Source organism: Canis lupus, chromosome 21, assembly GCF_048164855.1.
Source record: "Canis lupus baileyi chromosome 21, mCanLup2.hap1, whole genome shotgun sequence".
Classification (NCBI taxonomy): Eukaryota; Metazoa; Chordata; class Mammalia; order Carnivora; family Canidae; genus Canis; species Canis lupus.
In genome coordinates, this window is record NC_132858.1 from 56,135,879 (window position 1) to 56,163,475 (window position 27,597).

A 27,597-nucleotide genomic window follows, 5' to 3' on the forward strand; every position below is an offset into this window, starting at 1 on the left:
CCCCGTCCCCACCAGCACAACCCGCACTGTACGTGGCTGCCTGGTGTGGCATTTCTGAGACTTCCTTGTCCAGCTATTTGTGGGGTGATCTCTCAGCTCGGCCGGGAGCTTCCTGCGGGTAGGACTTGTGTCTGTGTCTGTTTGTGGAATGAGAAGTAGAGCCAGGGCACCTGGGTGGCTCGGGGTGGAGCATCTGCCAACGGCTCAGGGCATGACCTGGGACCTGGGATCGAGTCCCGCATCGGGCTCCCCGCAGGGAGCCTGCTTCTCCCTCTGCCTGTGTCTCTGCCTCTCTCTGTGTCTCATGAATAAATAACTAAAATCTTTTAAAAGAGAGAATTAGATCCAGAAAGCTTGAGCGTTCTTTCCTTCCTGCCCCCAGGAGGTGGTGTCACCCGAGGAGGTCCCCTATGTGTGTGAGTGAGGGGTCTTCAGGATGAGGACCCAGTCAGCACTGCTGCTTCGTTGTCCTTCTATTTCAACATCACCGCACCAAGTGCCAGGACAGGGTCCCCTAACTGTCGCTGATTCATGATGCGTTGAAGGCAACTGGATGGGGCTGATGGACCGTCCCCTGCGGGCTGTGGGAGGAGGTAAAATGCCTCCTAAGTTCAAGGTCAGGGAGAGAGGAAAGGACTGGAAATCGCCTGTGTGCAAGTACTCCAGGGACAGCTGCCCGGTGCTGGGCACCATCCAGGGGCGGCGTGTGGCGTCCGTCAGCGTGAGCTCCGCTGCTTGCCCTCCACGGTCTCCCACTGGAGTGCACACTCCACGGGCGCCGAAGCGCAGCATGCACCAGCTGGTGAAGCACCCGGGGGTACGCTCGGTAAGGATGCTGAGGGGCCACTTGAACAGGACTTCAAAAGAGGCCACACGTGTGTAAGTTGAGCCAGGAAGAAAGGGCCAGACCGCGGCCTAGGGCAGAGAACGCTCCTGCGGTCAAGGTTGGATACGCAAGGTCAGGACAGAGTTCGGAGGCCCCAGGCGGCACAGGGTGGCGGGGCTCCCAGGTGGACTGGACAGGACACAGGCGGCCGGCACCCGGGCGGGCGGTGCAGGGAGCACCTAGTTCGTTCTGCTGGGGGCACGTTTCCCAGCCCGCCGGGGAGCACCATGTGCCTTCCGCTCACCACCCAGAAGCACAGGTGATGCACCGGGGCTGCCCAGGGTATACCAGCAGCCCACGCGTCATTTCTGCCAGGAAATAAGCCAATTACTTTGCATTCGCCATCCCTCCGAATCGTCCGAACAGAATAAGGTGCTCTGTGCTCTCACGGGATAAAGATACAGGGTCCGTAGGAGGAGTTACTCCTCCGTACAGACAAGAACGTGACCCATGAAATGTTCAAGGTGGATGTCGGGAGGCCACCAGGTGTCACTGCTCAGACGTGAACGTAGGTCCACCTACACCGCATCCCAGGTCCCGTCCTGCCAACCACGGTGCTGACGTATACACACCAACCATCACGCTCGTCGTCAACCAGTTTTTATTTCTGATTTTCCTTCCGCATGCGGGGTCTCGTTTTTGTAGAAAGCCAAGTCACTCTTTTTTTTTTTTTTTTTTTCAAAAGGTGACTAAAACGTTGGTTCAGCTGAACAGCACTGGCTAAGGCAGGTGCTATGAAAACGCGGACTGCGATGAACAGTGGCTGCCCACAATTCCGTGCCCATCCAGAAGGCCATGATGGGACCTTGCTTGGAAACGGGGTCTTTGGAGACATAGTTAAGGTGAGATCATAGGGGACCAGGGTGGGCTCACTCCAATACGGCAGAGGCCCTATGGGATGGGGATATTTGGCCGCAGGGACACGCAGGCAGAAGGCCGTGTGTAGGGCTTCCTCTGGCTGGGACTAGGTGGAGAAAGCAGAGACAGTTCGATGGTGGAAACACAGCTGACCACGGACCGGGGTGACGTCCACGTTCAGGGGGGACCCCGTGGGTTTTCCCAAGGTGCCTCAGGAGCACCCCTTCTCGTGAGGACCAAGCGCCCAGCCCAGAAGAGGGAGCCCTGGGGTCTCCTCCAGATGCGCTCAACCACACATCCGCAGCCACCTTTCCACGGTCCGCGCTTTGTTTGCACCTCAAAGTAGAGACCTGGGCTCATTTCTGGAAGACTTTTTCCTGCTACATTTTATCTTGATCGTTGAGTTCAACTTCACAAATACTTAATGAAAGGAACCTTTTCTAGACGCTGGCTGCGGCAAGAGCTACCCTTAGAGGGATGAGTAAGCCTCGATCCTGACCCTCCAGGGAGCCATCCTGCGGGAAGGAAGACACGGATCTGCAGCCACGGGTCAAACCACCGTGGGATCCACGTGGCGTGGTGGCCACGCAGAGAGGGCGGAGGCTGAGGATCCCTGCAGGAGGGACTTCTGAGCCAGATTTTGCAAGTGGTCTTATCCCGAGGGCACCTGGAAGGTTCCATCGGTGAAGCCTCTGCCTTCAGCTCAGGTCACGATCTCAGGTCCCAGGGTCAAGCCCCACGTCGGCTCCCTGCTCAGCACGGAGTCTGCTTCTCCCCTGCTTGTGCTTTCTCTCTCTCAAGTGAATAAATAAAATCTTAAAAAAAAAAAAGTGCAGAGTGCCAGGTACCTGGAGCAGCAGCCACCGCACAGAAGCCTGAAGGACAAGGAGGCCGGGTTCGGACGTACCGTCATCATCCCAGGACAGTGGGGACAGACTCCGGGACCTCTTGCAGGGTCTCCGGATTTTACCCCCGAGGTGTGCAGAGCAAACAGGGTGCACACAGCTGTGCCCGGGCTGCCCTGCTCAGAGCTGGACTGCCGCCTTCCTGCTTCCCTGGCCTGCCTGCCCGGCCTCAGGCCTGAACAAGCCGAGTCCCTGCCTCCTCTCTCTTTGCAGCTCCCAGTGGGAACGGGGAGTCCCGGAAGCCCCCCCTGAAACTAGCAGTTAGCTAGCAGCTGATTCAGGAGCAGGGGCTGTGGACTGGCTGCTTAGGCCCACAGCAGCCAAGATGCACTCCCTCTGCTCCGCTTTCTGGTCGCAGGCCCATAAGACGCGGCTCTCAAAATGGTTCTTCCTCGGCTTCTCAGCCTCGTAGGAGCAGACTCAGCTCCCCCTGCCTGGCCCCCCACTGGTCCCCCCATTGGACACCCCTCCCAGCACCCCCCTGCCCAGCCCCGCCACTGGCCCCTCCTCCCAGCCCCCACCCAGCCTCCCTGCCTGGACGCCCCACTGCCCCTCCCTTGGGCACCCCTCCCAGGCCGCCCCTGGCCCAGCCCCCCACCGCTGGCCCCTCCTCTCTGCTCCCCCACTGGTCCCCCTCATTGGACACCCCTCCTAGTGCCCCCCCTCCTGGCCTCCCCTTGGCCCCCACCTGAGCCTCCCCTGACCCCCCGACCGCCCCCTCAGCCCCCAGGACGTGGAGTTAGAGGCGTCCAGGCTACACACGGAGCCACGAAGCCCCGGGCTTTCTGGGCGCCGAGCACCAAGTCCCCTGTGAGGGGCCTGCCGGCCTGCGCACGGGCTCCTAGGTGGGTGTCCTCCAGGGCGTGCCTTCCTGAGTGGCCGACCTCAGAACTCTTAAGGGAATTCAACAGAGGCGCATCGCTGCCCTTTCCCGAGCCGGAAGGCCTTAGGACCAGGAGGCCGTGCTGAGGTCGGCCAGTGCACCAGGGGCCGAGACTCCCGTGTACCCTCGGGCCGGCCGGGCAAGGCAGTGGCTGCTGACACCACACGCAGGCCTGGATTCCTCGCCCGGCAGCCAGGAGTTCCGCTGGAGAGCACCGGAGGATCGCGATGCAAGTACCGCGTGTCGCCCCTGGAGACCGCTCACAAGTGTCATGAAATGGGGATGCGCCCACCTGCAGAGCAAGAAGGCTGAGAGCCGCTGACCCCGGGCCGTGTGTGTGTGTGTGTGTGTGTGTGTGTGTGTGTGTGTGTGCAGGAAACCAAGGGGAATCACGAGCAGCGTGAAGCCGCTTGTCGGAGAATCATTGTTGGGCTAAGATGCAGACCCCGATGATCAGGTCAGCACGGCCTGGGCGGTCAGGAGATTCCCCGCCGCCGCCGGAGGGAGAGGAGCCAGGAGCATGGGTCCCGGGACGCGGGACCGCTCATCCTGGGACCCGGCACCCAGGACAAGGGCAGCGATTTCGGGGGCACACTCCTTCCGAAAGCAGCGGGACGCACGTCAGATAAATAAATCAGACAAATAAAATCTTAAAAAAAAAAAAAAGGTTCTGGCTTTCCCTCTCCCCCTCTCCTTGCACATGCGCTCTGTCTCTCAAAAAAAAAAAAAAGAAAAGGAAGAAAATATTGAAATATTCACCATATAACCTTAATTACTGCCGTAGAGGCCCCGTGTCCCACCACAGCCACACGGGTTAAAGCTTCAATATCTGACTGCAGGGGGACACCCAGGCCCCCGGGGGCTGGCAGCGGCCCTGATGCGTGGCCTCCCTGCCTTGCCAGCCCCATGGTGGCCTGACCGCGTCCCTGTGTGTCTCTGTGCGCGGGGGTGGGGGGAGACACAATATGCTGCCCTGTGGGCACAAGGATCACCGTGAGCCGAAGGCACCTGACAAGCAGGTGTCGGAGACGCTCTCTGGCTGCACCGGGGGCCCCGTGGGTGAGGCACCTGCCTTCGGCTCAGGTCGTGACCTGAGCTCAGGCCCTGGGTGGAGCCCCGAGGGGAGCTCCACGCTCAGCGTCTCCCTCGGAGCAGCGTCTCCCTCGGCCTCGGCCCCACCCCCTGCTCATGCTAGCTCTCTCACGCTCTCTCTCACTGATTAATTAATTAATTAATAATAATTAATTAATTAATTAATTAAATCTTGAAAAGAAGAAAAAGAGAACAGAAAAGCTCTGGCCTCGCCCCTATTTGCCGAGACGCAGCCATAGTCTGAGTGCCCCCCTCCCTCCACTCTACCAGGGAGCGGACCACCAGCCACAGGTGGAGACCTCTGGGCCAGACACACCCCCCAAGTCCGCGCAAGCATCCCTACCCCGACTGTGTGCCCCCCACTGGCTGCTCCCAGAGCGCGGAGCCTTTATCCAGCGTCCTGTCAAGTCTCCAAAAAATCATGGTTCTCTTGTTAAGATGCAGTCCCGAGCGCCCTCTTGAGCTACGCATACGCGGGGGCTCCCCGGTGCATGTACTCTGCACACGTTAATAAACTTGTGTTTGCTTTTTTCTTGGAAGAAAATGTTAAAATAAAATATCTCTAACTCCCAGGGCCTAATACGTCAGGACTGCATGACTTCTATGCAAAAATGAATGCTGGGAGAGCAAGGAAAATGCTTTCAGACGGACAAAAAAAAAAAAGAGAGAGAGAGAGGGAACAGGCATGGCATACAGTAGGTGCATAATAAACAGCAGCAAAAAAATAAAATAAAATAAAATAAAATAAAATAAAATAAAATAAAATAAAATAAAATAAAATAAAAATAAACAGCAGCGAGTAAACGAACCAAGGACTTTCTGGGGCTGCACACGGATAGGAATGGTTGGACCGTATCTACCTTGAAGACCCTAATGCCTGTGGCCCCACAGCTTGGGAAGGAAGCATGTGATGCGGGAAACGGACGGGGGCGTGAGCCCGAGGGGACGTGATTCCTACAGAGTCGCCTGTAATAGGAGAATTGCTTAAACCAATGAAAACCCCCAAAAGAGAGCATTTGACTGAATCACGGGGTCTCCCTGCCACGTGCTGTTGCACAGCCTGAGGGTGGGTGATGCTGGGTCGCCTGGGGCTCCGGTTTCTGCCCAGGGTGTGATCTCGGGTGGAGCGATCGAGCCCCTGGCGGTCTCCGGACTCGGCCACCGCGGACTTTCTCCGTCTCTGCGTCTGCCTCTGCCTCTCCCCCCCAGCCCACATGCTCCTTCCCTCTCTGCTTCGCCCTAAAGGATGGAACAAATCTCAAAAACGAGAAAATTGAAAATGAGTGGCGTGGGCGTGCTCGACTTACAGGAACAGAAGGATATGTCATCGAGTAAAAAAGCAAAAAAAAAAAAAAAAAAAAGAAGAGTCCCAAAGTGCGATACCGCTGCCCTAAAGAAGTAAAAGTGCTCGTGTTTAGGAGCTTTACGTGCCCGGGGCCCAGGGGTGGCCCAGACAGTGGAGGGTCGGACTCAGGGCTCCCGCGCGGTCCCGATCCGCGGTCGTGGGAAGGGTCCCCGGCCCATCCCTGGGGGGCTCGGTGCGGAGTCCCCTGCACGTGTGCTTCCTCCCTCCCGCGTCGCTTCCCAACACAGGGCACAGGGCGCGGCTCCCCGTCTCAGGGTCGGCAGCACTGGGGGGACCGCCTAGGACCGTCCTTACACTGTTTTGACCGGCCTGCATTTTCTATTATTTTTTTTTCCAAGAAACACATTTACTCATTAAAAAACTCGCGATAGTGACGACTCCTTCCCATTCGAGGCACAAGGCAGGGCTGTGAGCATTCAGCCAGAACACGCTATGGGACGTTCTGTCCTTTTGGTTCATTCCTTTAAAAGATTCAGGGGAAAAAAATAAAATAAAAAAATAAAAGATTCGGGGGGAAGACGGGAGCCTGGGGCTCGGCATGGAGCGTCTGCTTCAGCTCTGGGTCACGGCCTCAGGTCCCAGGATCGAGTCCCACCTCGGGCTCCCTGCTGCTGCCCTTCCCCTTCACTCTCGCTATCTCTGTCTCTGTCTATCAGTCTCAAATAAATAAATAAAATCTCAAAAAAAATAAAAGAAAAAAACAAGAGCATCAAAGCCACTGCTCTCCGTTACCTGTCCTGCCATAACTCAGACGTAAAGGAGGAGAAATAGGTTCTCACCTGAAAAAGTAAGCTTCGGCCCCCTCGGAACGGCCGGGCGCGAGCTCGAGGGGCGGGTAGTCCGTGGCCAGCGGCCTCACCATGAACAAGCCCATGGCCAAGGCCACGAAGAGGACGGGCAGCAGCAGGTTGGAGACGGCGCCCTTCCAGGCCCGGCGCGTGTGGCGGAGCCGCTTCACCAGGAGGGCCGCGGCCTGGGCCAAGGGGGTCCCTGCGGGGGCGCCACCTGCGGAGACAGGGACGGGCAGCCGGCTGAGGCCAGGGGACCGCCCGGGGCCTGCCGATGCCCACGGCCCCCCCTCGGCCCCACTCGGCCCGGCAGCCGGCGGCACGGGAGCCCCGGGGGGGCCGCAGCTCGCTGTCCCCACGGCCGTCCTCCTGAGGATGCTCCAGGTCATGCCCAGGTGCCCCCCCCCGCCCTGGGGGTGTCCCTGTGCAGGGGAGCCAGCAAGGCATCAGGGCCGCATCTGCAGCTCCAGGGGAGGCCCCTCGGCTGCAGGCTCAGCCTCCCGGCCTCCCCTCCTTCCACCTCGACCCTGAGACCCGGCCTGAGGGAGCGATGCACAGCGTGAGCACAAGTCCGGGACGTCCTGCTCCCCCTGCCAGGCCCCTTGGGGAGGGGGGGTCCCCTCCGCCCCCGGGCCACCCGACCGGTGCCTGCAGCTCTCGGTCCAGGCCGCGGACGGCCCAACAGGAGGGAAACGGGAGGCAGACCCAAGGCCTGCAGCCCCAACCCCTGTCCACGGAGGGACGCGGCCGCGCCTTGCGTCCCAGCGCCTTCCAGGTCGGTCTCCCCAAGGCCGCGGACGACGCCAGGTACGTGCTTACAAATACGAAACCGAAATGCAGGTGATAACAGCGCAGGGAATACACTTAAAATCCCCCAAAGAAATCATGTTGAGAGAAAGGACCATTTTGAAAGATCGATCATTTATCAGGGCAGCGAGCACAAGGCTGGCGAGAGCAGCTGGGACGCAACTCCTCGGGCACGCGGTAGGGAGCCCACGGGCACAACCAGGTGCAGGGACGGCGGTGCCCACTGGGTCCGCGGGAAGGACATCACGGGGGTGGGGGGCGGGGGGCTCAGGGGTTGAGCATCTGCCGTCGGCCCAGGGCGTGATCCCTGGTCCCGGGATGGAGTCCCACAGGGAGCCTGTGTCTCCCTCTGCCTCTCTCTGCGTCTCTCATGAATAAATAAATAAAATCTTCAAAAAAACAAAAAGGGGGCTGAGAGAAAACGTGTGAAGAAACGAGGGAACACGAAGCGAGTGTCACGATCAGCAGGGGCCACGCGGAGGGCAGGAGACGTTCAGGGCCACGGGGTTAGCCAGGGCCACGGGGCCTCGAAGGCCCAGTTGGGGGGGGGTGTTCTGAGCACAGACTCGCCCCCTCAGCTCCCCTTTAGCTTCACCGAGAAGCCGTCACCGTCACCTGCGAGGCCCCGGGTCACCAGGGGCAGGCTTTGCTCCCAGCCAGGGGTCCTCCGGGCAGCCGCCCCCGAGACCCCCCCCCCCAGACGGAGTTGGCCCGCAGGCCACGGCTGGGTCCCTCGGAGCTGTCCCTCCTCACCCCAGATGCCAACCTCGAGTGCAGGCTGTCACCTTGCCTCCGAGCAGCTCCTGTGGGCCCTGCCTGGGGTGGAGCTAAAGGGCCAGAGCGGCTCGGAAGTGGGGACTCGGGTCGGCCACCTGACCGAGGGCCGGGACAGGAGGCACAGACAGGAGCAAGGCCACGGAAGGGCGCCGGCTGCCGTGCACTCACTCCCCAGCACCTTCCGAGCACCCCTGGAAGGAAGCTCCCCGCACTCCCCAGTACTGGGACCTAATGGAGCTTCATCAGGCACCCACGACCCACCCCAATGTCCGGGTCTGGCCTGTCTCCCCTCCCTGGGGCTTGGGGCTGGGGCTCCATACACCCGCCTCTAATGGAGAAGCCCCATCCAGCGACCCCGAAGCCCACCCAGCATGGCCCCCCTGGAACGCACGATGCTCCTGGCACTCTCCTTTCTCTGGTGGAAGCATGCCTCACCCTTTTAGGGTCAAGAGGCATTGAAAGGTCACCAGCAGCTGAGATGGGTTATGACCCAACCGAGCCACCGGCCATCATCTTCCAAGAGCCAGCACCCTTCAAAGCAGCCTCTAAGAAGCGCCTTCCAACACCCCATCCAGGGCCCCCCCCCCAGCTGCCTGCCAAACAACGCACCTGCTCAAACACGTCTGCAGCAGGCGGTGCCCATGACACCTGTTTACAGGAAGCTTTCGTCTATGCAGACAGGTGCACAGAAAACGGAAGCGGAGCAAGGCCTTCTAGGCGTCGGAAATGCACCTGCCGGTGGGGGGAACACCAGCAGGGAATGGCCATGTATTTGCCCACTGGCTCTGCTCAGGGAGGACAGGTCGCAGCATCACGGGGGGGACGGCGAGCATTCGGTCCCTTAGTCTACGCAGACCTGGCCTGGAATCCAGACTGGGCACCAACAAGCTGTGTGACTGGTGTAGAGCTGCCTGCGTCTCCAGACGCCGGCTCCGCTCTGACACAGACACTCCCACTTTCCCCTCTCGGTAATGAGAATTCTTTTTTTTTTAAGTAATGAGAATTCCTATTACCACGCTTAGGGCACTGCCAGGACAGGTGTACTGCTGACCTCCAGACATCGTAAAAGCTCACCAGACAGGCTCAGTAAGTCTGTGGGGACAGACGTTTCTCATTATTAAGAAAAATAAATTCTCCCCGCCTTCCCATATGTTAACTGAACATAAATGAGAGAAATAAAGGGCTGAGATGGTTTATGGTCACGGAGGAACCGCCGATCAACTATTTATGGCGAAACTCATAAAAGTATTCACATGAATATTTTAACAGACAAAATTAAAATGCCGGACCAAATTGTTATGAATTGTCTTCTTTCACTTATGACTGTAATTCTATTCGAAGCATCTAGTGACATCCAGGATTAGGCATTCCCGGTGACCCTGACCATCAAATTATTTGGGAAAAATGTACAAAGATTTCTTTTTTTTCTTCTCCTCCTTCTCTTTTTGGGCTGATGGCTTCAATCGCTTGTACATTAGCACCTGGTGGGGAACACCTTAACCTACCGGGGACTCAGCACGCGCCCCAGACGATGATCTCCACGGCACTGAATTCATCCAAAGGTTCTCAAAGCCTTTAAAACGAAGTATTGCAAATGTGATGCGTTCAGGTCCTTTTTTAAAAAATGAACACCCCAAACAAAAAAGTGGTCAAAGAGCATGCATAAATATGTAGTTCGTTAAAGAATTTACAAAAGAAGGGCGTCTGGGTGGCTCAGTCGGGTCCCGACCCTGGGGTCCTGGGATGGAGCCCATGGCGAGACCCTCACTCAGCGGGGACTCGGCTTCTCCCTCTCCCTCTCCCCGCTGCTCATGCTCACTTTTTCTCTCTTTCACTGTCTCTCAAATAAATAAAACTTTTTTTTTGAAATCTACACGAGAGCCGATATATATCACAAAATACGGCGACAATGAAATGTTCAGATTACCAACATGGTTAAGATGAAAAATAACATAAATACCTAACATTACTGCATGTTTAAAGACACAGGCATAAGGATTCAGGGCTTGCAGGACAGCAGACGAGTATGGTCTTCCCGTGGGGAACAAATATGAGCCATCTTTGACCAGTGACTCCCAATCCGACAGTTGTATTATTTAAAAAAAAAAAAAAAAAAAAAAAAAAAAAAAAGGACATCTAGGTGGCTCACTCGTTAAGCATCCGTATCTTGGTTTCGGCTCAGGTTGTGACCTCGGGGACCTGGGATCGAGCCCCACGTGGTTGGGCTCCACACTAAGCATAGGTTCTCCGTCTCTCGCTTTCTCTCTGCCTCCCCTGCCCCTCACACTTGTGTGCACACATGCACAGTCTCTCAAATAATTTAAAAAAATCTTTAAAAAAAGTAAAAAATATATAAACAAGGGAAATTCATCACACATATCAAATAAGGTGGTTTATTACACCTCGCAGAATATAGTAGCAGGACGTTAGAAACAGGTGTCTGGGGGATCCCTGGGGGGCTCAGCGGTTTGGCGTCTGCCTTTGGCCCAGGGCGTGATCCTGGGGTCCCAGGATCGAGTCCTGCATCGGGCTCCCTGCATGGAGCCTGCTCCTCCCTCTGCCTGTGTCTCTGCCTCTCTCTGTCTCTCATGAATAAATAAATAAAATCTTTTTAAAAAAAAAAGGAAAAAAAAGAAAACCAGAAAGAAACATAAAAGGAAAGGAAAACGTTTTCTGACACCAGTATGCTTGTTAACATGACACGAAACCCAAAACACAATTACGTCTTAAATATTAAACATGGTGACACAGAAAATGTACACATTTTAAAACCAAGCTAGGTTACTGAGATCTTAATTAATTTAAGTAAGCTCTGCGCCCAGCAGGGAGCCCCACGTGGGGCTCGAACTCCCAGCCCCAAGGGCAGCCCTGAGCTGGAGAGGATGCCCTGCCCCCCCAAACTCCTGGCCGCGCGTCCCCCCTGGCCACAGATTCATGGGAGCGAGTTAAAGGCTGCGGGAACTCCCAGACGGGGCTGGCAGAGAGACCAGGTGCAGCCCCACTCAGCCAGCTGCTTCCTCGGGGGCAGGTCCCGGAAACACGGAGTTTGGGGATTTTGTTCTCAGTGCACCAGAGCAGGTCCCGGCCCCACAGCCGGACCCTCCGGAGCTCCAGGGGTGGCAGGGAGGGGGAGGGGGCTACGTCCTGCGGCACCTGGCGGCGGCGGCCAGCCCTGAGCACCCACCCGTGCCCACCCGTGCCCACCACAGTCAGACGGAGGTGAAGCGCAGGCGCGGCTGTCTAGGCCGCTCTGTCGGACAGGCCTGGCCTTTGCCTCCCCACAGCCCCGGGCCTCACGGCTGGCACCAGCCGGCCTCCAGCTGGAGGGGTCACGGGGCGTGGGGACGTGGGGGTGGCGGATGTAGCCACACAGAAGAGGAGTCCTCGCACCCAAATCTTCTCTAGGCCCCTGGCCCTGCATTCACCACGCTCCCTGCTCGGTCTTCGTGTGCAGCCACAAGGCGCCCACCCGAGTTCATCCTGCCGAGCTCAGATGGAGCACACTGTCCAGGCCTCAGGGGTGCTCGGAGCCACATGGGGGACCCCCAGTCCTGGGGGATGCTCAGAGCCACATGGGGGACCCCCAGCCCTGGGGATGCTCAGAGCCACGTGGGGGACCCCCAGCCCTGGGGATGTTCAGAGCCACGTGGGGGATCCCCAGCCCTGGGGGATGCTCAGAGCCATGTGGGGGACCCCCAGCCCTAAGGATGCTCAGAGCCACATGGGGGGACCCCTACCCCTGGGGATGCTCAGAGCCACGTGGGGGATCCCCAGCCCTGGGGATGCTCAGAGCCACGTGGGGGATCCCCAGCCCTCAGGGATGCTCAGAGCCACGTGGGGGGACCCCCAGCCCTGGGGATGCTCAGAGCCACGTGGGGGACCCCTAGCCCTGGGGATGCTCAGAGCCCTGTGGGGGATCCCTAGCCCTGGGGATGCTCAGACCCCTGTGGGGAAGAGTCTGCAGGTGGATGTGACCCAACACCCCGTCCGCATCCCTGCGTACGTCTCACCTCCCTCCCCATCCAAGCTTCCCTACTCAGAAGTGACAGCTCGGATCCCCCAGGAGATACCTTAGGGAAGAAGAAATTCGCCCCAGGGTTCAGGGTCCTCCAGCTGGGTCAGTACATAAATTTACACAAGGTGAACAAAAGAAAAAATAAGGAGCTTATAGTACGTGCGCGTGGAGGCCCAATAACAAACCTGAAGCTTGAAGTGGGAGCAGGGCCGGGAGACCGTCTGGGGCGAGGCCAGGGCAGGGGGGTCAGCCCCGCAGCTTCAGGGGCTCCGAGCGGCACCTGCAGGTCTCCGGTCCCTGTCGGGGTGATGCGGGTGTGGAGGGACCCCCTCTCAGGGCGCAGCGCCCCCAGGCCACTGGCGTGTAAGGTGGAGACACTCCTGCTCTGTGGCCCAGGCTCCCCCCGCCACACGCTGGAAGCGAGGCCTGAGAGGAGGGAAGGCCCTCCTCTGTCCAAGGTTCCACGAGAAACTGTGATTTCAAGGCCCGAAGTGGCCCTGGCCCTGGCCCGGCCCGCTGGCCCGCAGCCCCGAGCCTCCTGCGTCCTCCCGACCCCTCTCAGCCCCGAGGGAGCAGCCACTCGGGCACCTGCCCTGTGTGCACTCGTAGCCCACCTGTGGGGGGGCTGCACCTGCCGCGAGCTCCACGGTGGGTGACCTGGCCCCACGCGGCCTCCCACGCTGCTTGCAGGGGCCGCGGCTCCTGAGCTGTGAGGAAAGGCGGACGGAGCAGAGACAGCACTGGGGGTGGAAGCCCGGCCCAGCCTCCAGGCAGCAGGGCCTGGAGCGGCTCTGAAGGCTGCAGGCACTCAGATAACCCGCTGCCCAGCCTCCATCAGCACCGGGGTAGCAAGCAGGGGCGAAAGGTGAGGATCCGAGGGTGGGAGGCAGAGCGGAGTGCAGGTAACCTGGTGCTGGCAAACCAGAGCGGAGACATTTCCCTCACTTGGGGGGTGAGGCTTCAGGAGGAGGGGGGAGGGGATGGAGGGAGGGAGGGAGAGAGAGGAGGGAGAGGAGAGGGAGGAGGGAGAGGGGAGGCAGGGAAGAGGGAGGGAGAGAAGGAGAGAGGAGGGAGGAGCGAGGAGGGAGAGGGGAGGCAGGGAGGAGGGAGGGAGAGAGGAGGGAGGGAGGAGGGAGGGAGAGAGGAGGGAGGAGGGAGGGAAGAAGAGAGGAGGGAGGGGAGGGAAGAGACAAGCAGGCCAGGGCAAAGCCCGACACAGGCCAACATCGCCGCCCAGACCCTCTGGGAAGCAGGCAGATCTGCGAGCGTCGCCTGCCCTGAGCTCGACCACACTGCCGGGCTTGTCCCCGGGGCTCTCGCAGCGGTGGCCACGGCCCACCCGCTCCAGGGAAGCCAGGGTGCTTGTTCCAACCCGCAGATGTGTGGGCCTCAGAACCAAAAGTCACGAAGTTGGACCTAACACTCTGCGCTTTTAATGAGCGTCCAAGTTTTCTCTTTTTTTCTCCCTCTGATGATGGCCACCCTGGCAGGGGTGAGGTGACGCCCCGCTGTGGCTGGGATCTGAGGACATGATGTTGAGCATCTTGCCCGCACCTGTTGTCCATCTGGGTGTTTCTTCTGGAAATATGTCTGTTCTCGCACTTTGCCCATTTTTTATTTGGGTTGCTTATCTTTCTGCTATTGAGTTCGAGGAGCTCCTTAGATTTTTTCGGATATGAACCCCTTATTGGATATACGGTTTGCAAATACTTTTTCCCCAATCAGTGGGTTTCCTTTTCATCCTAAGAAATCCTTTGCTGTGCAGAAGCTTTCGTTGGGAATGAGAAGCCCGATGCCTCCTGCACTACTGGCGGGAACGCAAACGGGGGCAGCCGCTGCGTGGCGGCTGCGAAGGGCCTTCCACAAGAACCACCAGGGGCTCCGTCAGCGGAGCCCCAGCTCTTGGTTTTGGCTCCGGCCGCAATCTCAGGATCATGGGATCGAGCCCCACATGGGGTTCCACCCTCATCAGGGAGTCTGCTTGAGATTCTCTCTCTCCCTCACCCCCTCTCCCTGCTTGTGAACTCACTCTCTTTCTCCACAATAAATTTTAAAAATCATAAAAAAAAAATAACAACTACCGCATGATCCATAAATCCTTCTTCCAGGTATATATCAAAAAAAAAAAAAAAAAAAACGAAATCAGGACCTCAAGGAGATGCCATCCAGGGCCGTCATTCCACAGGGCCACGTACCATACACAAGGGCCCAGACTCCAGCAGCAGGTGGATGGATGAAGAGAACATGCACGTGCACACGTCTATAGAATGGAACGTTGTTCAGCCTTAAATAGGATGGAAAGTGACACCTGCTGCCACGAGGACGACGCGATGGCTCGTGCGAGATGCTCCTTGATCCCACTCATCTGAGGAATCTGAGACGGTGCAGCTCCTGCGCAGTAGTGTGGTGGTGGCCGGGCGCTGGGTGCGGGTACTCGGGGACGCGTGCAGCAGGTGCAGTTCCAGCTCCAGAGACCCACTCCCTGCGCCTCGGGTTCTCTTAGACTGTTTTCCTGGAGGACGAGCTGTGAGCACGGCTCCCGGGAGCCGCAGCCCTCCCACGACACCTCTCAGCCCGGCTCCCCGGATCCTCTGCGGGGCCGGGGCCGCTGGGAGGGTGCAGGAGGCCCTCCGAGAGCAGGGAGCAGCACACCAGGCTGGCGCAGGTGGTGCTGCCAACGGTCACCAAGGACCTGCTACGCAGCCTGCACCTGTAGGTCGCTGAAGCGCAGGATTCCCGGCAGAAAGCAGACAGCATCGTGTGGGTGACAGGAAACCAGCCCCAGGAATAGGGACGAAGGGTCACTAACCGCTCGGGGCAGCTGAGACCGGGGCCTCGCGACCCGAGCCCACGTGGGGCCGGCGTAGGCACAGAGGGTCTAGTAACCGGGCCCTTGGGTGCGCGTGGTCCCACGTGGACTGTCCTGCCCCGTCGAGCCTGGCCGCTTCCACGCAGACGTCGACATCTCACTCAGGGGGCTGGGAGTCCAATCGGGGTGCTGCCTGCAGGCTGGCTTCCCTTGAGGCCTCCTCCTCCGCGCCCCCGAGGCCCTCCCGCTGCGGGCTCACCGCCCCGCTGCCCACGCTCCCCTTCTTATGGGGACGCCAGTCAGACGGGGTTAGGACACTCGTATCACCTCATTTTTACCCTAATTACCTTTTCAAAGATCCTGTATCTCCACATGCTGAGGCACCAGGAGCTCAACATGCAAATCTGGGGGGCAGAGTTCAGCGCACAACACGCCTGCGCTGCTGAGAATCGGGAGAAAGACCCAGAATTCGTGAATCTAAATAGAATTCTCCTTTGGCTATCCCACCACAGCGGAGGGTGTCAACGGGTGCTGCCTGGGCCCACAGTATGGCCCGGGAGCCTAGGAGAAATGCAGGTTCTCGGGCCCCCCCCAGGAACCACCAAATCAGAAAGTCGGGGGCCGAGGCTCCGTCATCTGCGCTCTAACAAATTCTGCAGGTCGTCGTTGCGATGTGAGATCATGCAAGGAGCTGGCCCGGTTACTCATGCCTCTTCCAGACGCCGTGAGCAGCACGCATTGGGGGGCTTTGCAGAAAAGGGAGAGACTCAGGGAGAGGGCAGGAGCAGGGGCTGTGCCTGCAGGGGGGGGGTCCTGTTGGAGCCGCCAGGGTTTGGGCAAATCAGCCAAGTTCCTACAGCTCAGTGTCCACAAAGGAATCCTAACAAAAAAGTAATATCTGAGAGCACCAAGGAGAGAGGAAAGATCTGTGTAAGTGATTCTAGAAACTTCCTCTCTCTAGTGTGGATCACGCCGCCGTCGCCAAAAAGCCACGAAAGCACTTTACCCAGAAGACATTGGCACTCGCTCTCTCCCAAATCCTGATCGAGCATTTTGATAAAGTTCTAGCTGCTAAATGATATAAATTTCACTTAGGTGGATGCCTCCTGTGGAGCTTCATGGGAGGATTTCAGAATACAATAAAATTGGCAAATGCAAGGAAATCTCATACCAAATTTGTCTTAATGCCTCCTGGTCTCACGTCTTTTTTTAGTAATGAAACACTTAAATAGATTTTTTAATGATGTATTTTCCAGTTCCATAATTTGTAATTTGAATGATAAATAAAATTGCATTTTTTATATCATATTTTACAACGGTAATAGAAGACACTATAATGTTCCTTCCCTCGGGGTTCTTTTTTCGATTTAAAGTACCATTTTTTTTTTCACATAACATTAGCTTCTTTGGCACATGTTTTATTTCTAACATATTTGCATGGATTTTCATAATGTTCCCCAAACTCAGAACATGAAATTATCATTTTTTTGGGAAACAGGTGCATAACCATAATGAAGAGGATGTATGTAGGCATTGCACTTCCAATGTAAATCACCCTGAGTTCTCAATGATGACAAAATGTTTATGAGAACATAATCATATTTTCTTTAAATTCGCTCTTACATGAGAAAGTCATTAACTAATGTACCTTAAAAATAAATGAATGCTCAGAGGCAAAACCCTTTAGGTAAAATGCTAATAAAAAGGGAAAATAATGTGTATGCACAGTCGAAGTACAATCTATACATACTCGGTGCAAGAGAGAACAAGTGTATGCTCAGCAGAATATGACTAAGTAGAAATGACACAGCAATAACATAGATGGATCTGAGAGACAGAATATAAAGAAAAAAACACAGACTCCTGTGCAAACTTGATGATGCCGTTTATACGACATTCAATAAAACGCACGATCACTGGAAGGTGAGAGCATCACCACGGGGCCGGGGGTCTGACTTGGAGAGGGCGGCGGGGCCGGGCAAGGCGCTGGGAACGTCCTACCTTGACCCAGGAGGTGGTGACACAGGTGTGTGCCATGGAAGAAGGCGTCTGATTGTGCGACCAAGAAATACGCCATTTGTGATACGATGGAAGTCAGCGAAACAAATGTAAAACACGGTTCTTCAAAAATAAAACATTCACAAGCACAGGTAAGCGACAACCATGTCGTAAAACAAGAAACTCACACGGATGATAAGCATGAAGGGGAATTTAACGTATTGTAGTAATTTTTGGTAGGGAGAAGTCTAAACCAGCCCCAGTCACTCCTACTTCCTGGAAGGTTCCAATCCCCTCCCCTCAAGCGTGGGTAAGTCCTCGAACACCTGACTGTCACTCTTACGACTGGATCACAGCGTTCAGAAGGAAAGGTGAAGAGCTTTGGCGGATCTAGTCTCTAATTTGTTAAGTTGATCAAAACGGGGATTTTTCCACGGGAAGTTGTAGAAGAAACACGTCCTGTTGTGAGGGGACCACGTGGCTAAGATTCCAGGGTGCCCCGTAGGACCTTGAGAGCAAACCCAACAGCCCGCCAGCCAGCTCGTGTGGACCTCAGTCCTGAAACCACAAGGAACTGAGTTCTGCCAACAAGCTGGATGACAGCACGGGTTGGTGGTGCGTCGCAGCGATTTATCACAAGGAATGTTCATCTGCTCTTTGCTTCTTGCAAAGCTCCTAGGACCTGTGGGTTTTCCAAGATGATTAGAGCAACAGCGTGTCTGTTGTTGTGTTAATGAGCTTACGGAGGTGACTGAGAAGCCAGCTAAGGGCCAGGGGAACCACCACCTACATGCAGGGCTGGAACTTTCATTCTCTTCCCCTCGAAGGCCAGGGACCAGAGGGGGGCTGGGGGTCGAATCAATCACCAATAGGCAATGATTTAATCATGCGTGCGTCATAAAGGCCCCATGAAAACCCGAAAGGATGGGGTTCAGAGAGCTTCCAGGCTGGTGACTACTTGGAAATTCAGGGACAGCGGCTCCAGGAGAGGCTGCAAACTCTGGGACCCTTCCCACATTCTCTGCCTCATGCATCTGACGAATTCTGACACTGGCCACACGGAGGATGAATCTTGAAGTCGTTATGCTGGTTGAACTAAGCCAACCACAAGAGGACGGATACCCCGTACGAGGGATCTGGAAGAGTGGAGTTCATACAGACCGGAAGGAGCATGGGGGCCCCAGGGGCTGGGAGGGGGAAGGGGAGCTGGTGATCACTGTGCACAGTCTTGGTTGGAGAAAGCAAAGGAGCCCTGGAGATGGATGGCGGTCATGGCCACGAAATAACGTGAATATACTTGACGCCGCAACTGTGCACCTCAAGACAGTGAAATTCCCATCATGCATGTTGTACCCCAGTAAACAGGTGAGTGAGTAAATAAATATTAACAATTCACTCATTTATTTATCAACCATTTGGCGTTTTCTTGCACTAATAAGCCTTCTACATTAAGAAAAAAAAAAAAAAAGAACAGAATGAAAATTGTGAACGAACCTCACAGATCTATTCGACTAAACCAGAGGGCTTCTAGGAAGCGTCGTGGGGTGGTCTCCTCTGCCCCCCCACCCTCTCTGCAGAACCACAAACAGAAGCAATTATCTCAAAAGGACCTGGATTTGAGCTAATGGAGGAGCACTCCCAGCGTCGGAGGAAGTTCCCTGAAGTTCCCAGGAAGCAGTTCCTCAGATGCAGCGTGAGCACAGACTAAAGGGTCAAGGAGACACAGCAGGGAGCAAGACCACGGAGCTTCTTGGCCACAGGCCTCCCACCAGGGAGAGACAGAGGGTGATTCAGGCAACTGAAGAGCCCTGGGACATCTAGATGGGCCATATGCTGGCCCATAAAACTAGCCTCAATAAATAAAAAAAGACTTAAAAGTATACAGCATTTCCCCCTCTGGTCCCCATAGAATGATATTGGACTTTACTGAAAAAAGAAATCTGGGAAACCCGTAAAAACATGGAGATTTAAAAACATAAACTCAGAGGCACCTGGCTGGCTCAGCTGGAAAAGCAGGCAACTCTGGATCTCTTGGGGGGTAAGAGGTTTGAGGCCCACGATGGGTGTGGAGGCAAGTTAAACAAACACACACTTTTTAAGTTAAAAAAATAAATAAATAAAATAAAATAAAAAAATAAATTAAACAAACACACTTTTTAAATTAAAAAATAAAAATAAATTAAAGAAACACACTTTAAAAAAACACACACTTTTTAAATTAAAAAATAAATTAAATAAATAAATAATAAATAAATAAAACATAATCTTAAATAAACAATGAATCAAACAGGAAACCAAAGGGGAAGTTAGTAAATATTCATAAATAAATAAAAGTGAAGATAACAAGATCCCAAAACTAAGGGACCCATGGAAGGGGTGTACAGAGGGGAATCTACAGCTGTAAACGCTGGTATAAAAGAAAGATCTTGGGGCACCTGCGTGGCTCAGCTGGTTAAACATCTGCCTTCAAGTCAGGTCATGCTTCCGGGTCCTGAGGTCAAGCCCTGAGTGGGGGTCTCTGCTGCTCCCTTTGCTCATCCCCACCCCCCCGCACCCCCATGCTCGCTCGCTTGCTCACAAATAAATACATAAAATTATTGATGAGCACTGGGTGTTATTCTATATGTTGGCAAACTGAACGCCAATAAAAGATACATACATAAATAAATAAATAAATAAATAAATAATAAATAAATAAAATATAAAATAAATAAAATAAAATAAAATAAAATAAATAAAAGAAAGAAAGAAAGAAAAACCCACAAACAAAATTCAGGCTCAGATGGCTTCACTGGTGAATTCCACCAAACATCTGAAGAATGAATTCTTCACAAACATTTGCAAAAACTAGGAGGAGGAGGACGAAACACATTCCAACTCATCCTATGGGGTAACACCGGGATAGCAATCCCAGACAAAGACATCAACACGTAAAACACGACAGGCCACAGGCCAATGCTTATTACAAATACAGACTCAACCCCCCCAAAAAATACCCCCAAATCCTATCTATCGGTCTATTAAAAAAATCATATGGGGAGCCCGGGTGGCTCAGCGGTTGGGCATCTACCTTGGGCCCAGGGCGTGACCCCGGGGTCCTGGGATCGAGTCCCGCATCGGGCTCCCCACATGGAGCCTGCTTCTCCCTCCGCCTGTGTCTCTGCCTCTCTCTCTGGGTCTCTCATGAATAAATAAATTAAATATTTAAAAAAAAGAATCCTATACCATGAAACCAAGTGGGATTTGCCTGAGTTGGCCAATGAAATGCTGCTTTAACAACTAAAAATCAATTCCTACGTCACATCAATAAATAAGGCCAAGAAAACCACACGACCGTCTCAACAGGTGCAGGAAAGCATCCGGCTACTGCTCTCCGCGTGTCACGATAAACCCTCCCATCAACCAGAAACAGAAACTTCCACAGCGTCACAGACGGCATCTCTGGAAAGCCCACGGGTAGGACCACACTTCTCATGTAAGAAAAGACTCTGGCAACCTCAGAGGCCAAGTCAGCCGAGTCCTAGAACCGGGTAAGGGAGCAGAAGAGACGTTTCTCCCAAGAGGATGCGCGAACGCCGGTGAGCTCAGGAAAAGGTGCTCGGCGGCCTCGGTCATCGGGGGCCGCAAGTCCAACCGCAGGAGCTAGCGTCCGCACCCCGACATGCCTCGGCCCCCGCTAGCGACCTCAGGTGCTGGAGCGCCAGCGCAGAACAGGAGCCCACGTCCCACCCGCGGGGTGCGGAGCGTAGGTCGCGGCGTGGAGGCCCGTCCGTCACACGGGTAAACGCACGAGCCAGCCGTTCCCCTCCTTGGCACCTACCCCAGGAGACACACGCCTGCAAAAGCCTGCACACAGGGGCGCCGGGGTCTGTCGGTTAAGCCTCCGACTCTTGATTTCAGCTCAGGTCATGACCTCACGGTCGTGGGATCGAGCCCTGCGTCTGCCGCCGTGCCAGGCCTGGAGCCTGCTTGTCCCTCTCCCTCTGCTCCTCCCTCAACTCCCTCTCTCCTTCTCTGTCAAATAAATAAAATCCTTAAAAAAAAAAAAAAAGCTTGCATGCAAACGTTCACAGTGGCGCATTCGTAACTGGAAACCAGCCAAATGAACAGACAAGCAAAACGTGATCTATCCATACAGACGAAGACCGTTTGCAAATCCAAAGAACGAACACGCGCTACATGCGTGACCCTTGAAAACACGATGCTACGTGGAAAAAAAAAAGCCAGTCAAAAAGGCTCACGTGTTACATGATCCCATTTACGTGCGGTGCCCAGAAGAGGCAAATCTGTACAGAAGGACGGCGGGTCACAGTCACCCGGGAGGATGGGAGCGGATGGCTAAGCTGATGCCCTGTTTCTTTCCTAAAATCGACGGGGGGACGGCCGCACAACTCCGAACAAGCCACAAGCCGCCACGCTGTACGCTTTAAATGGGCGAGCTGTGAGGTGGATGGATCCTATCTCAGTAAAACTGCTCAAACGAGAGATAAGCCTGACGCCGCGGGTCATCGGGGAACAGCGAATTAAAACCGCAGAGAAGGGGGCGCTGGGGGCTCAGAGGGCCTTTGGCTCAGGCCGTGGTCTCAGGGTCCTGGTTCGAGCCCTGCCCGGGCTCCCGCTCACTGCCTCCCCTGTCCTGCACACTCTCTGGCTAGCTCTGTGCTCTCTCCAACAAATATATAAATAAATCTTTTTAAAAAAAGATTTATTTATTTATTTACTTTGATAAACACAGAGAGAAAGAGGCAGAGACACAGGCAGAGGGAGAAGCAGGCTCCATGCAGGGAGCCTGACGTGGGACTCGATCCCGGGTCTCCAGGATTGTGCCCTGGGGCAAAGGCAGGCGCTAAACCGCTGAGCCACCCGGGGATCCCCTTTGTAAATAATCTTAAAAAGGATTTTAAAGAACGATGAGAAACCCCCACATAGCAGGTGCAAAGCCTCAGGTTTGCTGGGGTTTGGGGTTTCTTTGGCCCTGGGACATGGGGCAAACAACTGTCACGTGCTGCTGATGAGCGTGGGGCACCGAGAACCCCCGATATGGGCTCTGACGCATTCAGCTGCTGCTACTTATCCCTGCCTCCGTGCTGCTGTCGGACTGGGGTCTCCAAGGGGGGAGGCGGGTCCCCTGGTCCACCCGGGGCGCGTGCCTGCCTGTTACGAGCACCCGATCTGCTGGCGCTGCAGCCACTCAGCCAGAGGCCGAGCCTGGGGTTGGCCCGACGTCGGTGTCTATGCAACGCATGTGCCTCAGGTCCACACTGAGCTCCGGGGGGGGATGGAAGCTCCAAGAAGGCGAAGCTCCTGCCTGGGCTTCTCTCCACGGGAACCCACTCCCAGCAAAGCGCCCGCTCACCCTCGGCGCCCCGAGAACAAGGCTGGATGGGACCGTTCGGAGCGAGCGGGGACAAGAGGAGAGGTTGTCATGACTCCGATTTTACGTGCGGAGAAACTGCTAATACAGTAAACTCGGTTCTGAAGCCGAGAGTGAGCTGCCCCTCAACACAGCCATGTCTTGTACGAGGCTGGACGAGAGCTGCGGGCTTCTGCATCTGCACGGGCCCTGCCTCCCGGTCGCGCCGTCCGGGCCCCTTCCACCGAGGGGTTCCGGGGAAGGATGCGGGTGCGTGTGCCCCGTGCTTACAGCGCAAAGCAACACCGCATACTTACAGGAGCCCCGAGCCCGCTCTGGGGGCCTCTGGTCCCACCGCGCCCGCTCGGCCGCCGACGGCTTCTTAGAACCTTGCAGCAGCGTCAGGAACACCTTTTGGAAAATGAAAAAGCAAGTTTCCTGTTATCCAGACTCATGTGCACAACGTGCTGGTGTTCCTGGCGTCAGCTGCGCGGAGAGGCCCCCAGGACAGCGTACAGCACACGCACACCCGTGCCTCAGTGCCTTTCCCGGCACTGGCCTGGCCCTCGGCTGCGGGTCGTAGGCCGCCCCTGGCTCCACAGACAGGGGAGCGCTGACCACGGGCCCGCGGGCACTGAAGCCGGACGCCGGGCCAACTGAGGGCAGGAGCGGGCAGGCAGACAGAGGTGCCACTAGCAGCGTGCGTCCAGCGCAACCCGCGTCTGTGGCCGCCGCAGCCTCTCGGGAAGTCGGACGTGAGCCCAGAAACTGGTCTCTCAGCTGGTCCAGCACGGGTGGGAAGCCTCGTGTAAGGATCCCCCCGACGTGGCTCCCACGGGCAGCCCACGCGCCCGCAGCGGCTGGTTCCAGCCACGGCTTGAGGTCCCCGCTTAGTTGGAGCTGGAAGCAGGAGTGCAGCTTTCGTGTGTTCACATCCCAGGACAGCGAGAGGTGAGAAGCCACCTGAGCCAGGGTGGCGATCCAAGCCGAGAGCCACACCTGAGGTCGCCCGGGCCCAGGGGACCTGAGGGCATGTGCATGAGGCTGCGCTTGGTGTGCATGAGCCTGCAGCGGCCTCCGCCATGGGAAAAGCCAGGCACCGGGCACGAGGGCGAGGCTCCCTGCCCAGACCCAGCCAGCTCTGCACCTGTAGGCTCGGGACCCGGCGCCCAGAGCACTGGCTGCACAGTCTCGGGAGCAGGCGAGCCATGATGAGCCGCGCAAGTTCAGCGGGAGAGGGCTTGCACACAATAAAACCTCGCCCGCGGTTGTGCAGGCTGCACCCTCCGACTCTGCCAATCTAAGAAGATAAATGCACAAGTACAGACTGTCTGTGGGTGCCTTGAGGAGCCTCCAGCCTGCAGGGAGCTGGCAAGCAAGCCTGCGGGGTGAGGGGCGCACGATCTCATCCCACATGATGGGACGGAGATCGGAGAGAAACCCGACATCCTCCGGAGTAAAGGGCCTCGAGGTCTCATCAGCTCTGGTCAGCTACTTGTACTAGAAGGTAGCCCCTTGCCAACTCCCAGCAACCCCGGGAAGAGATGCAAACCTCAAGACCACCAGCACCAACCATGATGGCAATTAATGACTGTTGCCCCGTGGTGCCAGCGCGCCACCTGGGGAAAAGGATTCTGCTTCCGACTTAGCTTCCTCTATGATAAATGGTAAGAGTAAGACACATAACGGAGCTGCCGCGAGCGGTGGGCGTGTTTGTACACAGTGGAAGGATGGCACTTGCCCAAGGGAAGCTTCCATGGCCGGTCCTGAGAGAAGCCGGGCCAGTGGAGGAGGAGGAGGGGGACGTAAGGAGTGGAGGAGGAAGAGGAGGAGGAGAAAGATGAGGACGAGGAGGACGAGGGAGAGGAGAAGGAGGAGGAAGAGGAGGAGGAGGAGGAGGGGGAGGAGGAGGAGGGAGGGGGAAGAGGAGCGGGATGAGGAGGAGGGGATGACGTATGGAGTGGAGAGGGAGGAGGGGGAGGAGAAGGATGATGAGTGGAGAAGGAGAGGAAGAGGACGGGGAGGAGGAGGGGGGAGAACGAGGGTAAGGAGGAGGAGGGGGAGAAGGAGGGGGAGGGGAGAGAAGGAGGGGGAGGATAAGGAGGAGGAGGGGGATATACTAGTGGAGGAGGAGGGGAGGAGGGGGAGGAGGAGGAGGAAGGGGAGGAGGAGGGGGGAGGAGGAGGAGGGAGAGGAAAGGGAGGAGGAGGGGATAAGGAGGAGGAGGGGGAGAAGGAGGACTCCGGAGCACCATGTCCCGATGGTCACTTGAGTCTGCCGTCAGCCCGGCCCAGCGACAGCAGCGCGGCTCCTGGCCCAGGAGGAGGCACCGCAGCCCAGGCGCCAGCGTTCACCGAGCGCACTGATGAAGACTTATTTGGGGGCACCCAGGGGGGCTCAGTCAGTTGAGCGCCTGCCTCTTGATTTCGGCTCGGGTGGTGACCTCAGGGCCCCGGGATCGAGCCCCCGGGAGCGTGGAGCCCGCCTGAGTCTCTCCTTCTCCCTCTGCCGCTCCCCTGCTCGCTGCCACTGGCTCCCGTAAATCAACAGGTAAACCCTAGGAAGAGGAGCGCGGCCCGCGGCAGCCCTGGGAAGGCGTCGGAGCGCGGACCACGCCGCTCAGACCCAGCTACTCGCCTGCGGTTCGGGGTAACGTGGGGAGGCCGGAGTGGGTGGCGGCGAAGGGCCCCAGGCCACGCACAGGACCCCACACACCCACCCGGCCTCCTGCAGGACCCTGCCCGGAAGCCGTTTCCCATCTCATCTCATCTTCTGGATTCCCTGCAATTAGCTCCAGTTTCCAAAGTCAAAGGAAAACCAAATGAGGGCAGGTCACATCGCTTTTCCTGACGTTTAAGTGAATCCATCACACAAATTGAGTAAGAACTAGACAGATGATGACATTGCGTCCGACGGTGACAGTATGAACGATCCAAGTTAAGAAGGGGCAGGGGCGGCCGGTGGCTCAGTCAGGCAAGCATCTGGATGTTGGCTCAGGTGTGATCTCAGGGTCGAGGCATCGAGCCCACGTCAGCAGGGAGTCTGGTGGAGACTCCCTTCCCCTTCCCCTCCCCCACTCTCTCTCTCTCCCAAACAGATAAATAAATCATCTTTAAAAAAATGGATAAAGGACCTGAATAGACATTTCTCAGGGGAAGACACGCAGGCGGCCAACAGACCCCTGGAGAGACGCGCCGTCCCTCGTCAGCAGGGAGATACGAGTCCAACCCACAGGGAGACACCACCCCACTCCCGTCCGAACGCCTGTCGTCCAAATGACAAGAAATCACAGGCGTGGGCAAGGACATGGGGAGGAAGGACCCCTCGTGCGCTGCCGGTGGTGACGGGAACCCAGGCAGGCACTCCGGAACACGCATGGACGTCCTCGAAAATTCTATTAAAATGAATTCTATTAAAAATAGAATTACCACGTGACCCAGCACTTCCACCTCTGGGTGGAAATGAAAGGAAATGAAAAGTCTCTACTGAAGAGGCATCTGCTCCCTGTGCTCCCTTTGCTCCCTGCAGCACTGTGTGCAGCAGCCCAAGTGCCAGGGTCCACGGGGGATGAATGGATAAGGAGGGGCTAGTAGACAGACAGGTGGGCAGGTAGACAGACAGATGGGTAGGTAGATAGATAAGCAGGTAGATAGGCAGATGGGCAGGTAGATAGACAGATGGGCAGGAAGACAGATAAGCAGGTAGGTAGGTAGGTAGCCAGGTAACCAGGTAGGCAAGTAGGTAGGTAGGTAGATAGCTAGATAGATAGACAGACAGACACACAGAAGGGCAGATAGGCAGGTAGGCAGATAGACAAGTAGATAAAAAGCAGACAGGTAGACAGGCAAGTAGGTAGATACATAGACAGACAAGTAAATAAACAGAAAAACAGACAGACAAATAGACAGATATAGATAGACAGGCAGGCAGGTAGATCTAGAAAGAGAGCAGGGGGCCCCCAGGGCCGGGTGTCTCCCCAGGGCAGGGGGGTCCCCAGGGCAGGGGGTCCAGCACAGGCTGTCACTGAGTCCGGGTGTGGGAAGGAGGGACCCCAAAGCCGTCGGGGGCGTGGAGGCCCCAGGGGAGTCCCCCGTCCCCCCATCCAGGAGGCTGGCAGGAGCCCGGGACCCCTCCAGGGGCAGCTCCGCGGGCATTTCCTGGGCGACCCTGTCCAGCTGGAGCTCCCCAGGCTGCGTGGAGCCCCTGCCGTCAGCCCCACCGGGCGCAGCCTCGTGGGTCCCGGGGCCTGGAGTCAGATTCCCACCCGGGATGCAGGCGGGGCTCTGAGGGCCGCCCCACAGGGGAGTCATCGCCACCCGGGCGTAGCAGCTACAAAGACCTCAGCTTCTACCTCCATGAAAAACCCCGTCAGAAGCGAAGGCCCCTGCTGCCCGAGGCCTGGGTGGCCCCTGCGTCCTGCGGCAGCCGCGGGGGCCCTGGCGGACGGTGACAGAGCCACCGCGGGCCCCTCGGGCTCCGCGCTCGCAGCCTGCTGTGGCCCGGCCGAGGCCCGTTGATCTGTCGGGCTTCTGCTCAGTAAGGCCTACGATGGAGACGGAGACGGAGCCGGAGCCGGAGACGGAGACAAGTGGCTTAAGGATTCTGACGGGGAAAAGGAGCGAGAGGAGTAGGAGGCAGAGCACCTACTTTCCTGTTCCAGAGTCCCCCTGACGTAGTCCAAGGCTGTGGCTGAAATGCAGCCAGGCCTGATGGTTTGACAGAAGGGACTCAGGGGGGAGGGAGGGAGGGAGGGGACGGAAGGAGGGCTTAGGGGAAAAGGGAGGAAGGGGTGAGGGTAAGAAGGAGGAGGAGGGAGGAGGAGTGATGGGGGCAGGAAGAGGAGGGAGGGAGGGAGGCAGGGGGACGGGAAGGGGAGGAGTGAGGGGAAGGGTGAAGAGAGGAAGAGAGGAAGGGGGAGGGGAGGGGGGAGGGGAGGGACACAAGTAGGGCTTGGGAGGAGGGAGGAAGGGGTGAGAGTAAGAGGGACAAGGAGGGAGGAGGAGTGATGGGGGTCGGAGGGAGGGAGGCAGGGTGAGGGGAGGAGGGTGCGGTGAGGGGAG

General features: G+C 56.7%; 1 protein-coding gene across 1 annotated transcript in view; it reads right to left on the minus strand.

Annotated features, from left to right (window-relative positions):
• ABCA13 (ATP binding cassette subfamily A member 13) overlaps positions 1 to 27,597 on the minus strand; it is a 188,038-nt gene that overhangs the window by 70,236 nt on the left and 90,205 nt on the right. The window contains exons 34-35 of the mRNA XM_072791800.1: positions 22,855 to 22,948; positions 6,770 to 6,995 (exon numbers count right to left, since the gene is read on the minus strand). Of these exons, the coding sequence (XP_072647901.1) occupies positions 6,770 to 6,995; positions 22,855 to 22,948 (320 nt within the window). The remainder of the gene's footprint in view (positions 1 to 6,769; positions 6,996 to 22,854; positions 22,949 to 27,597) is intronic.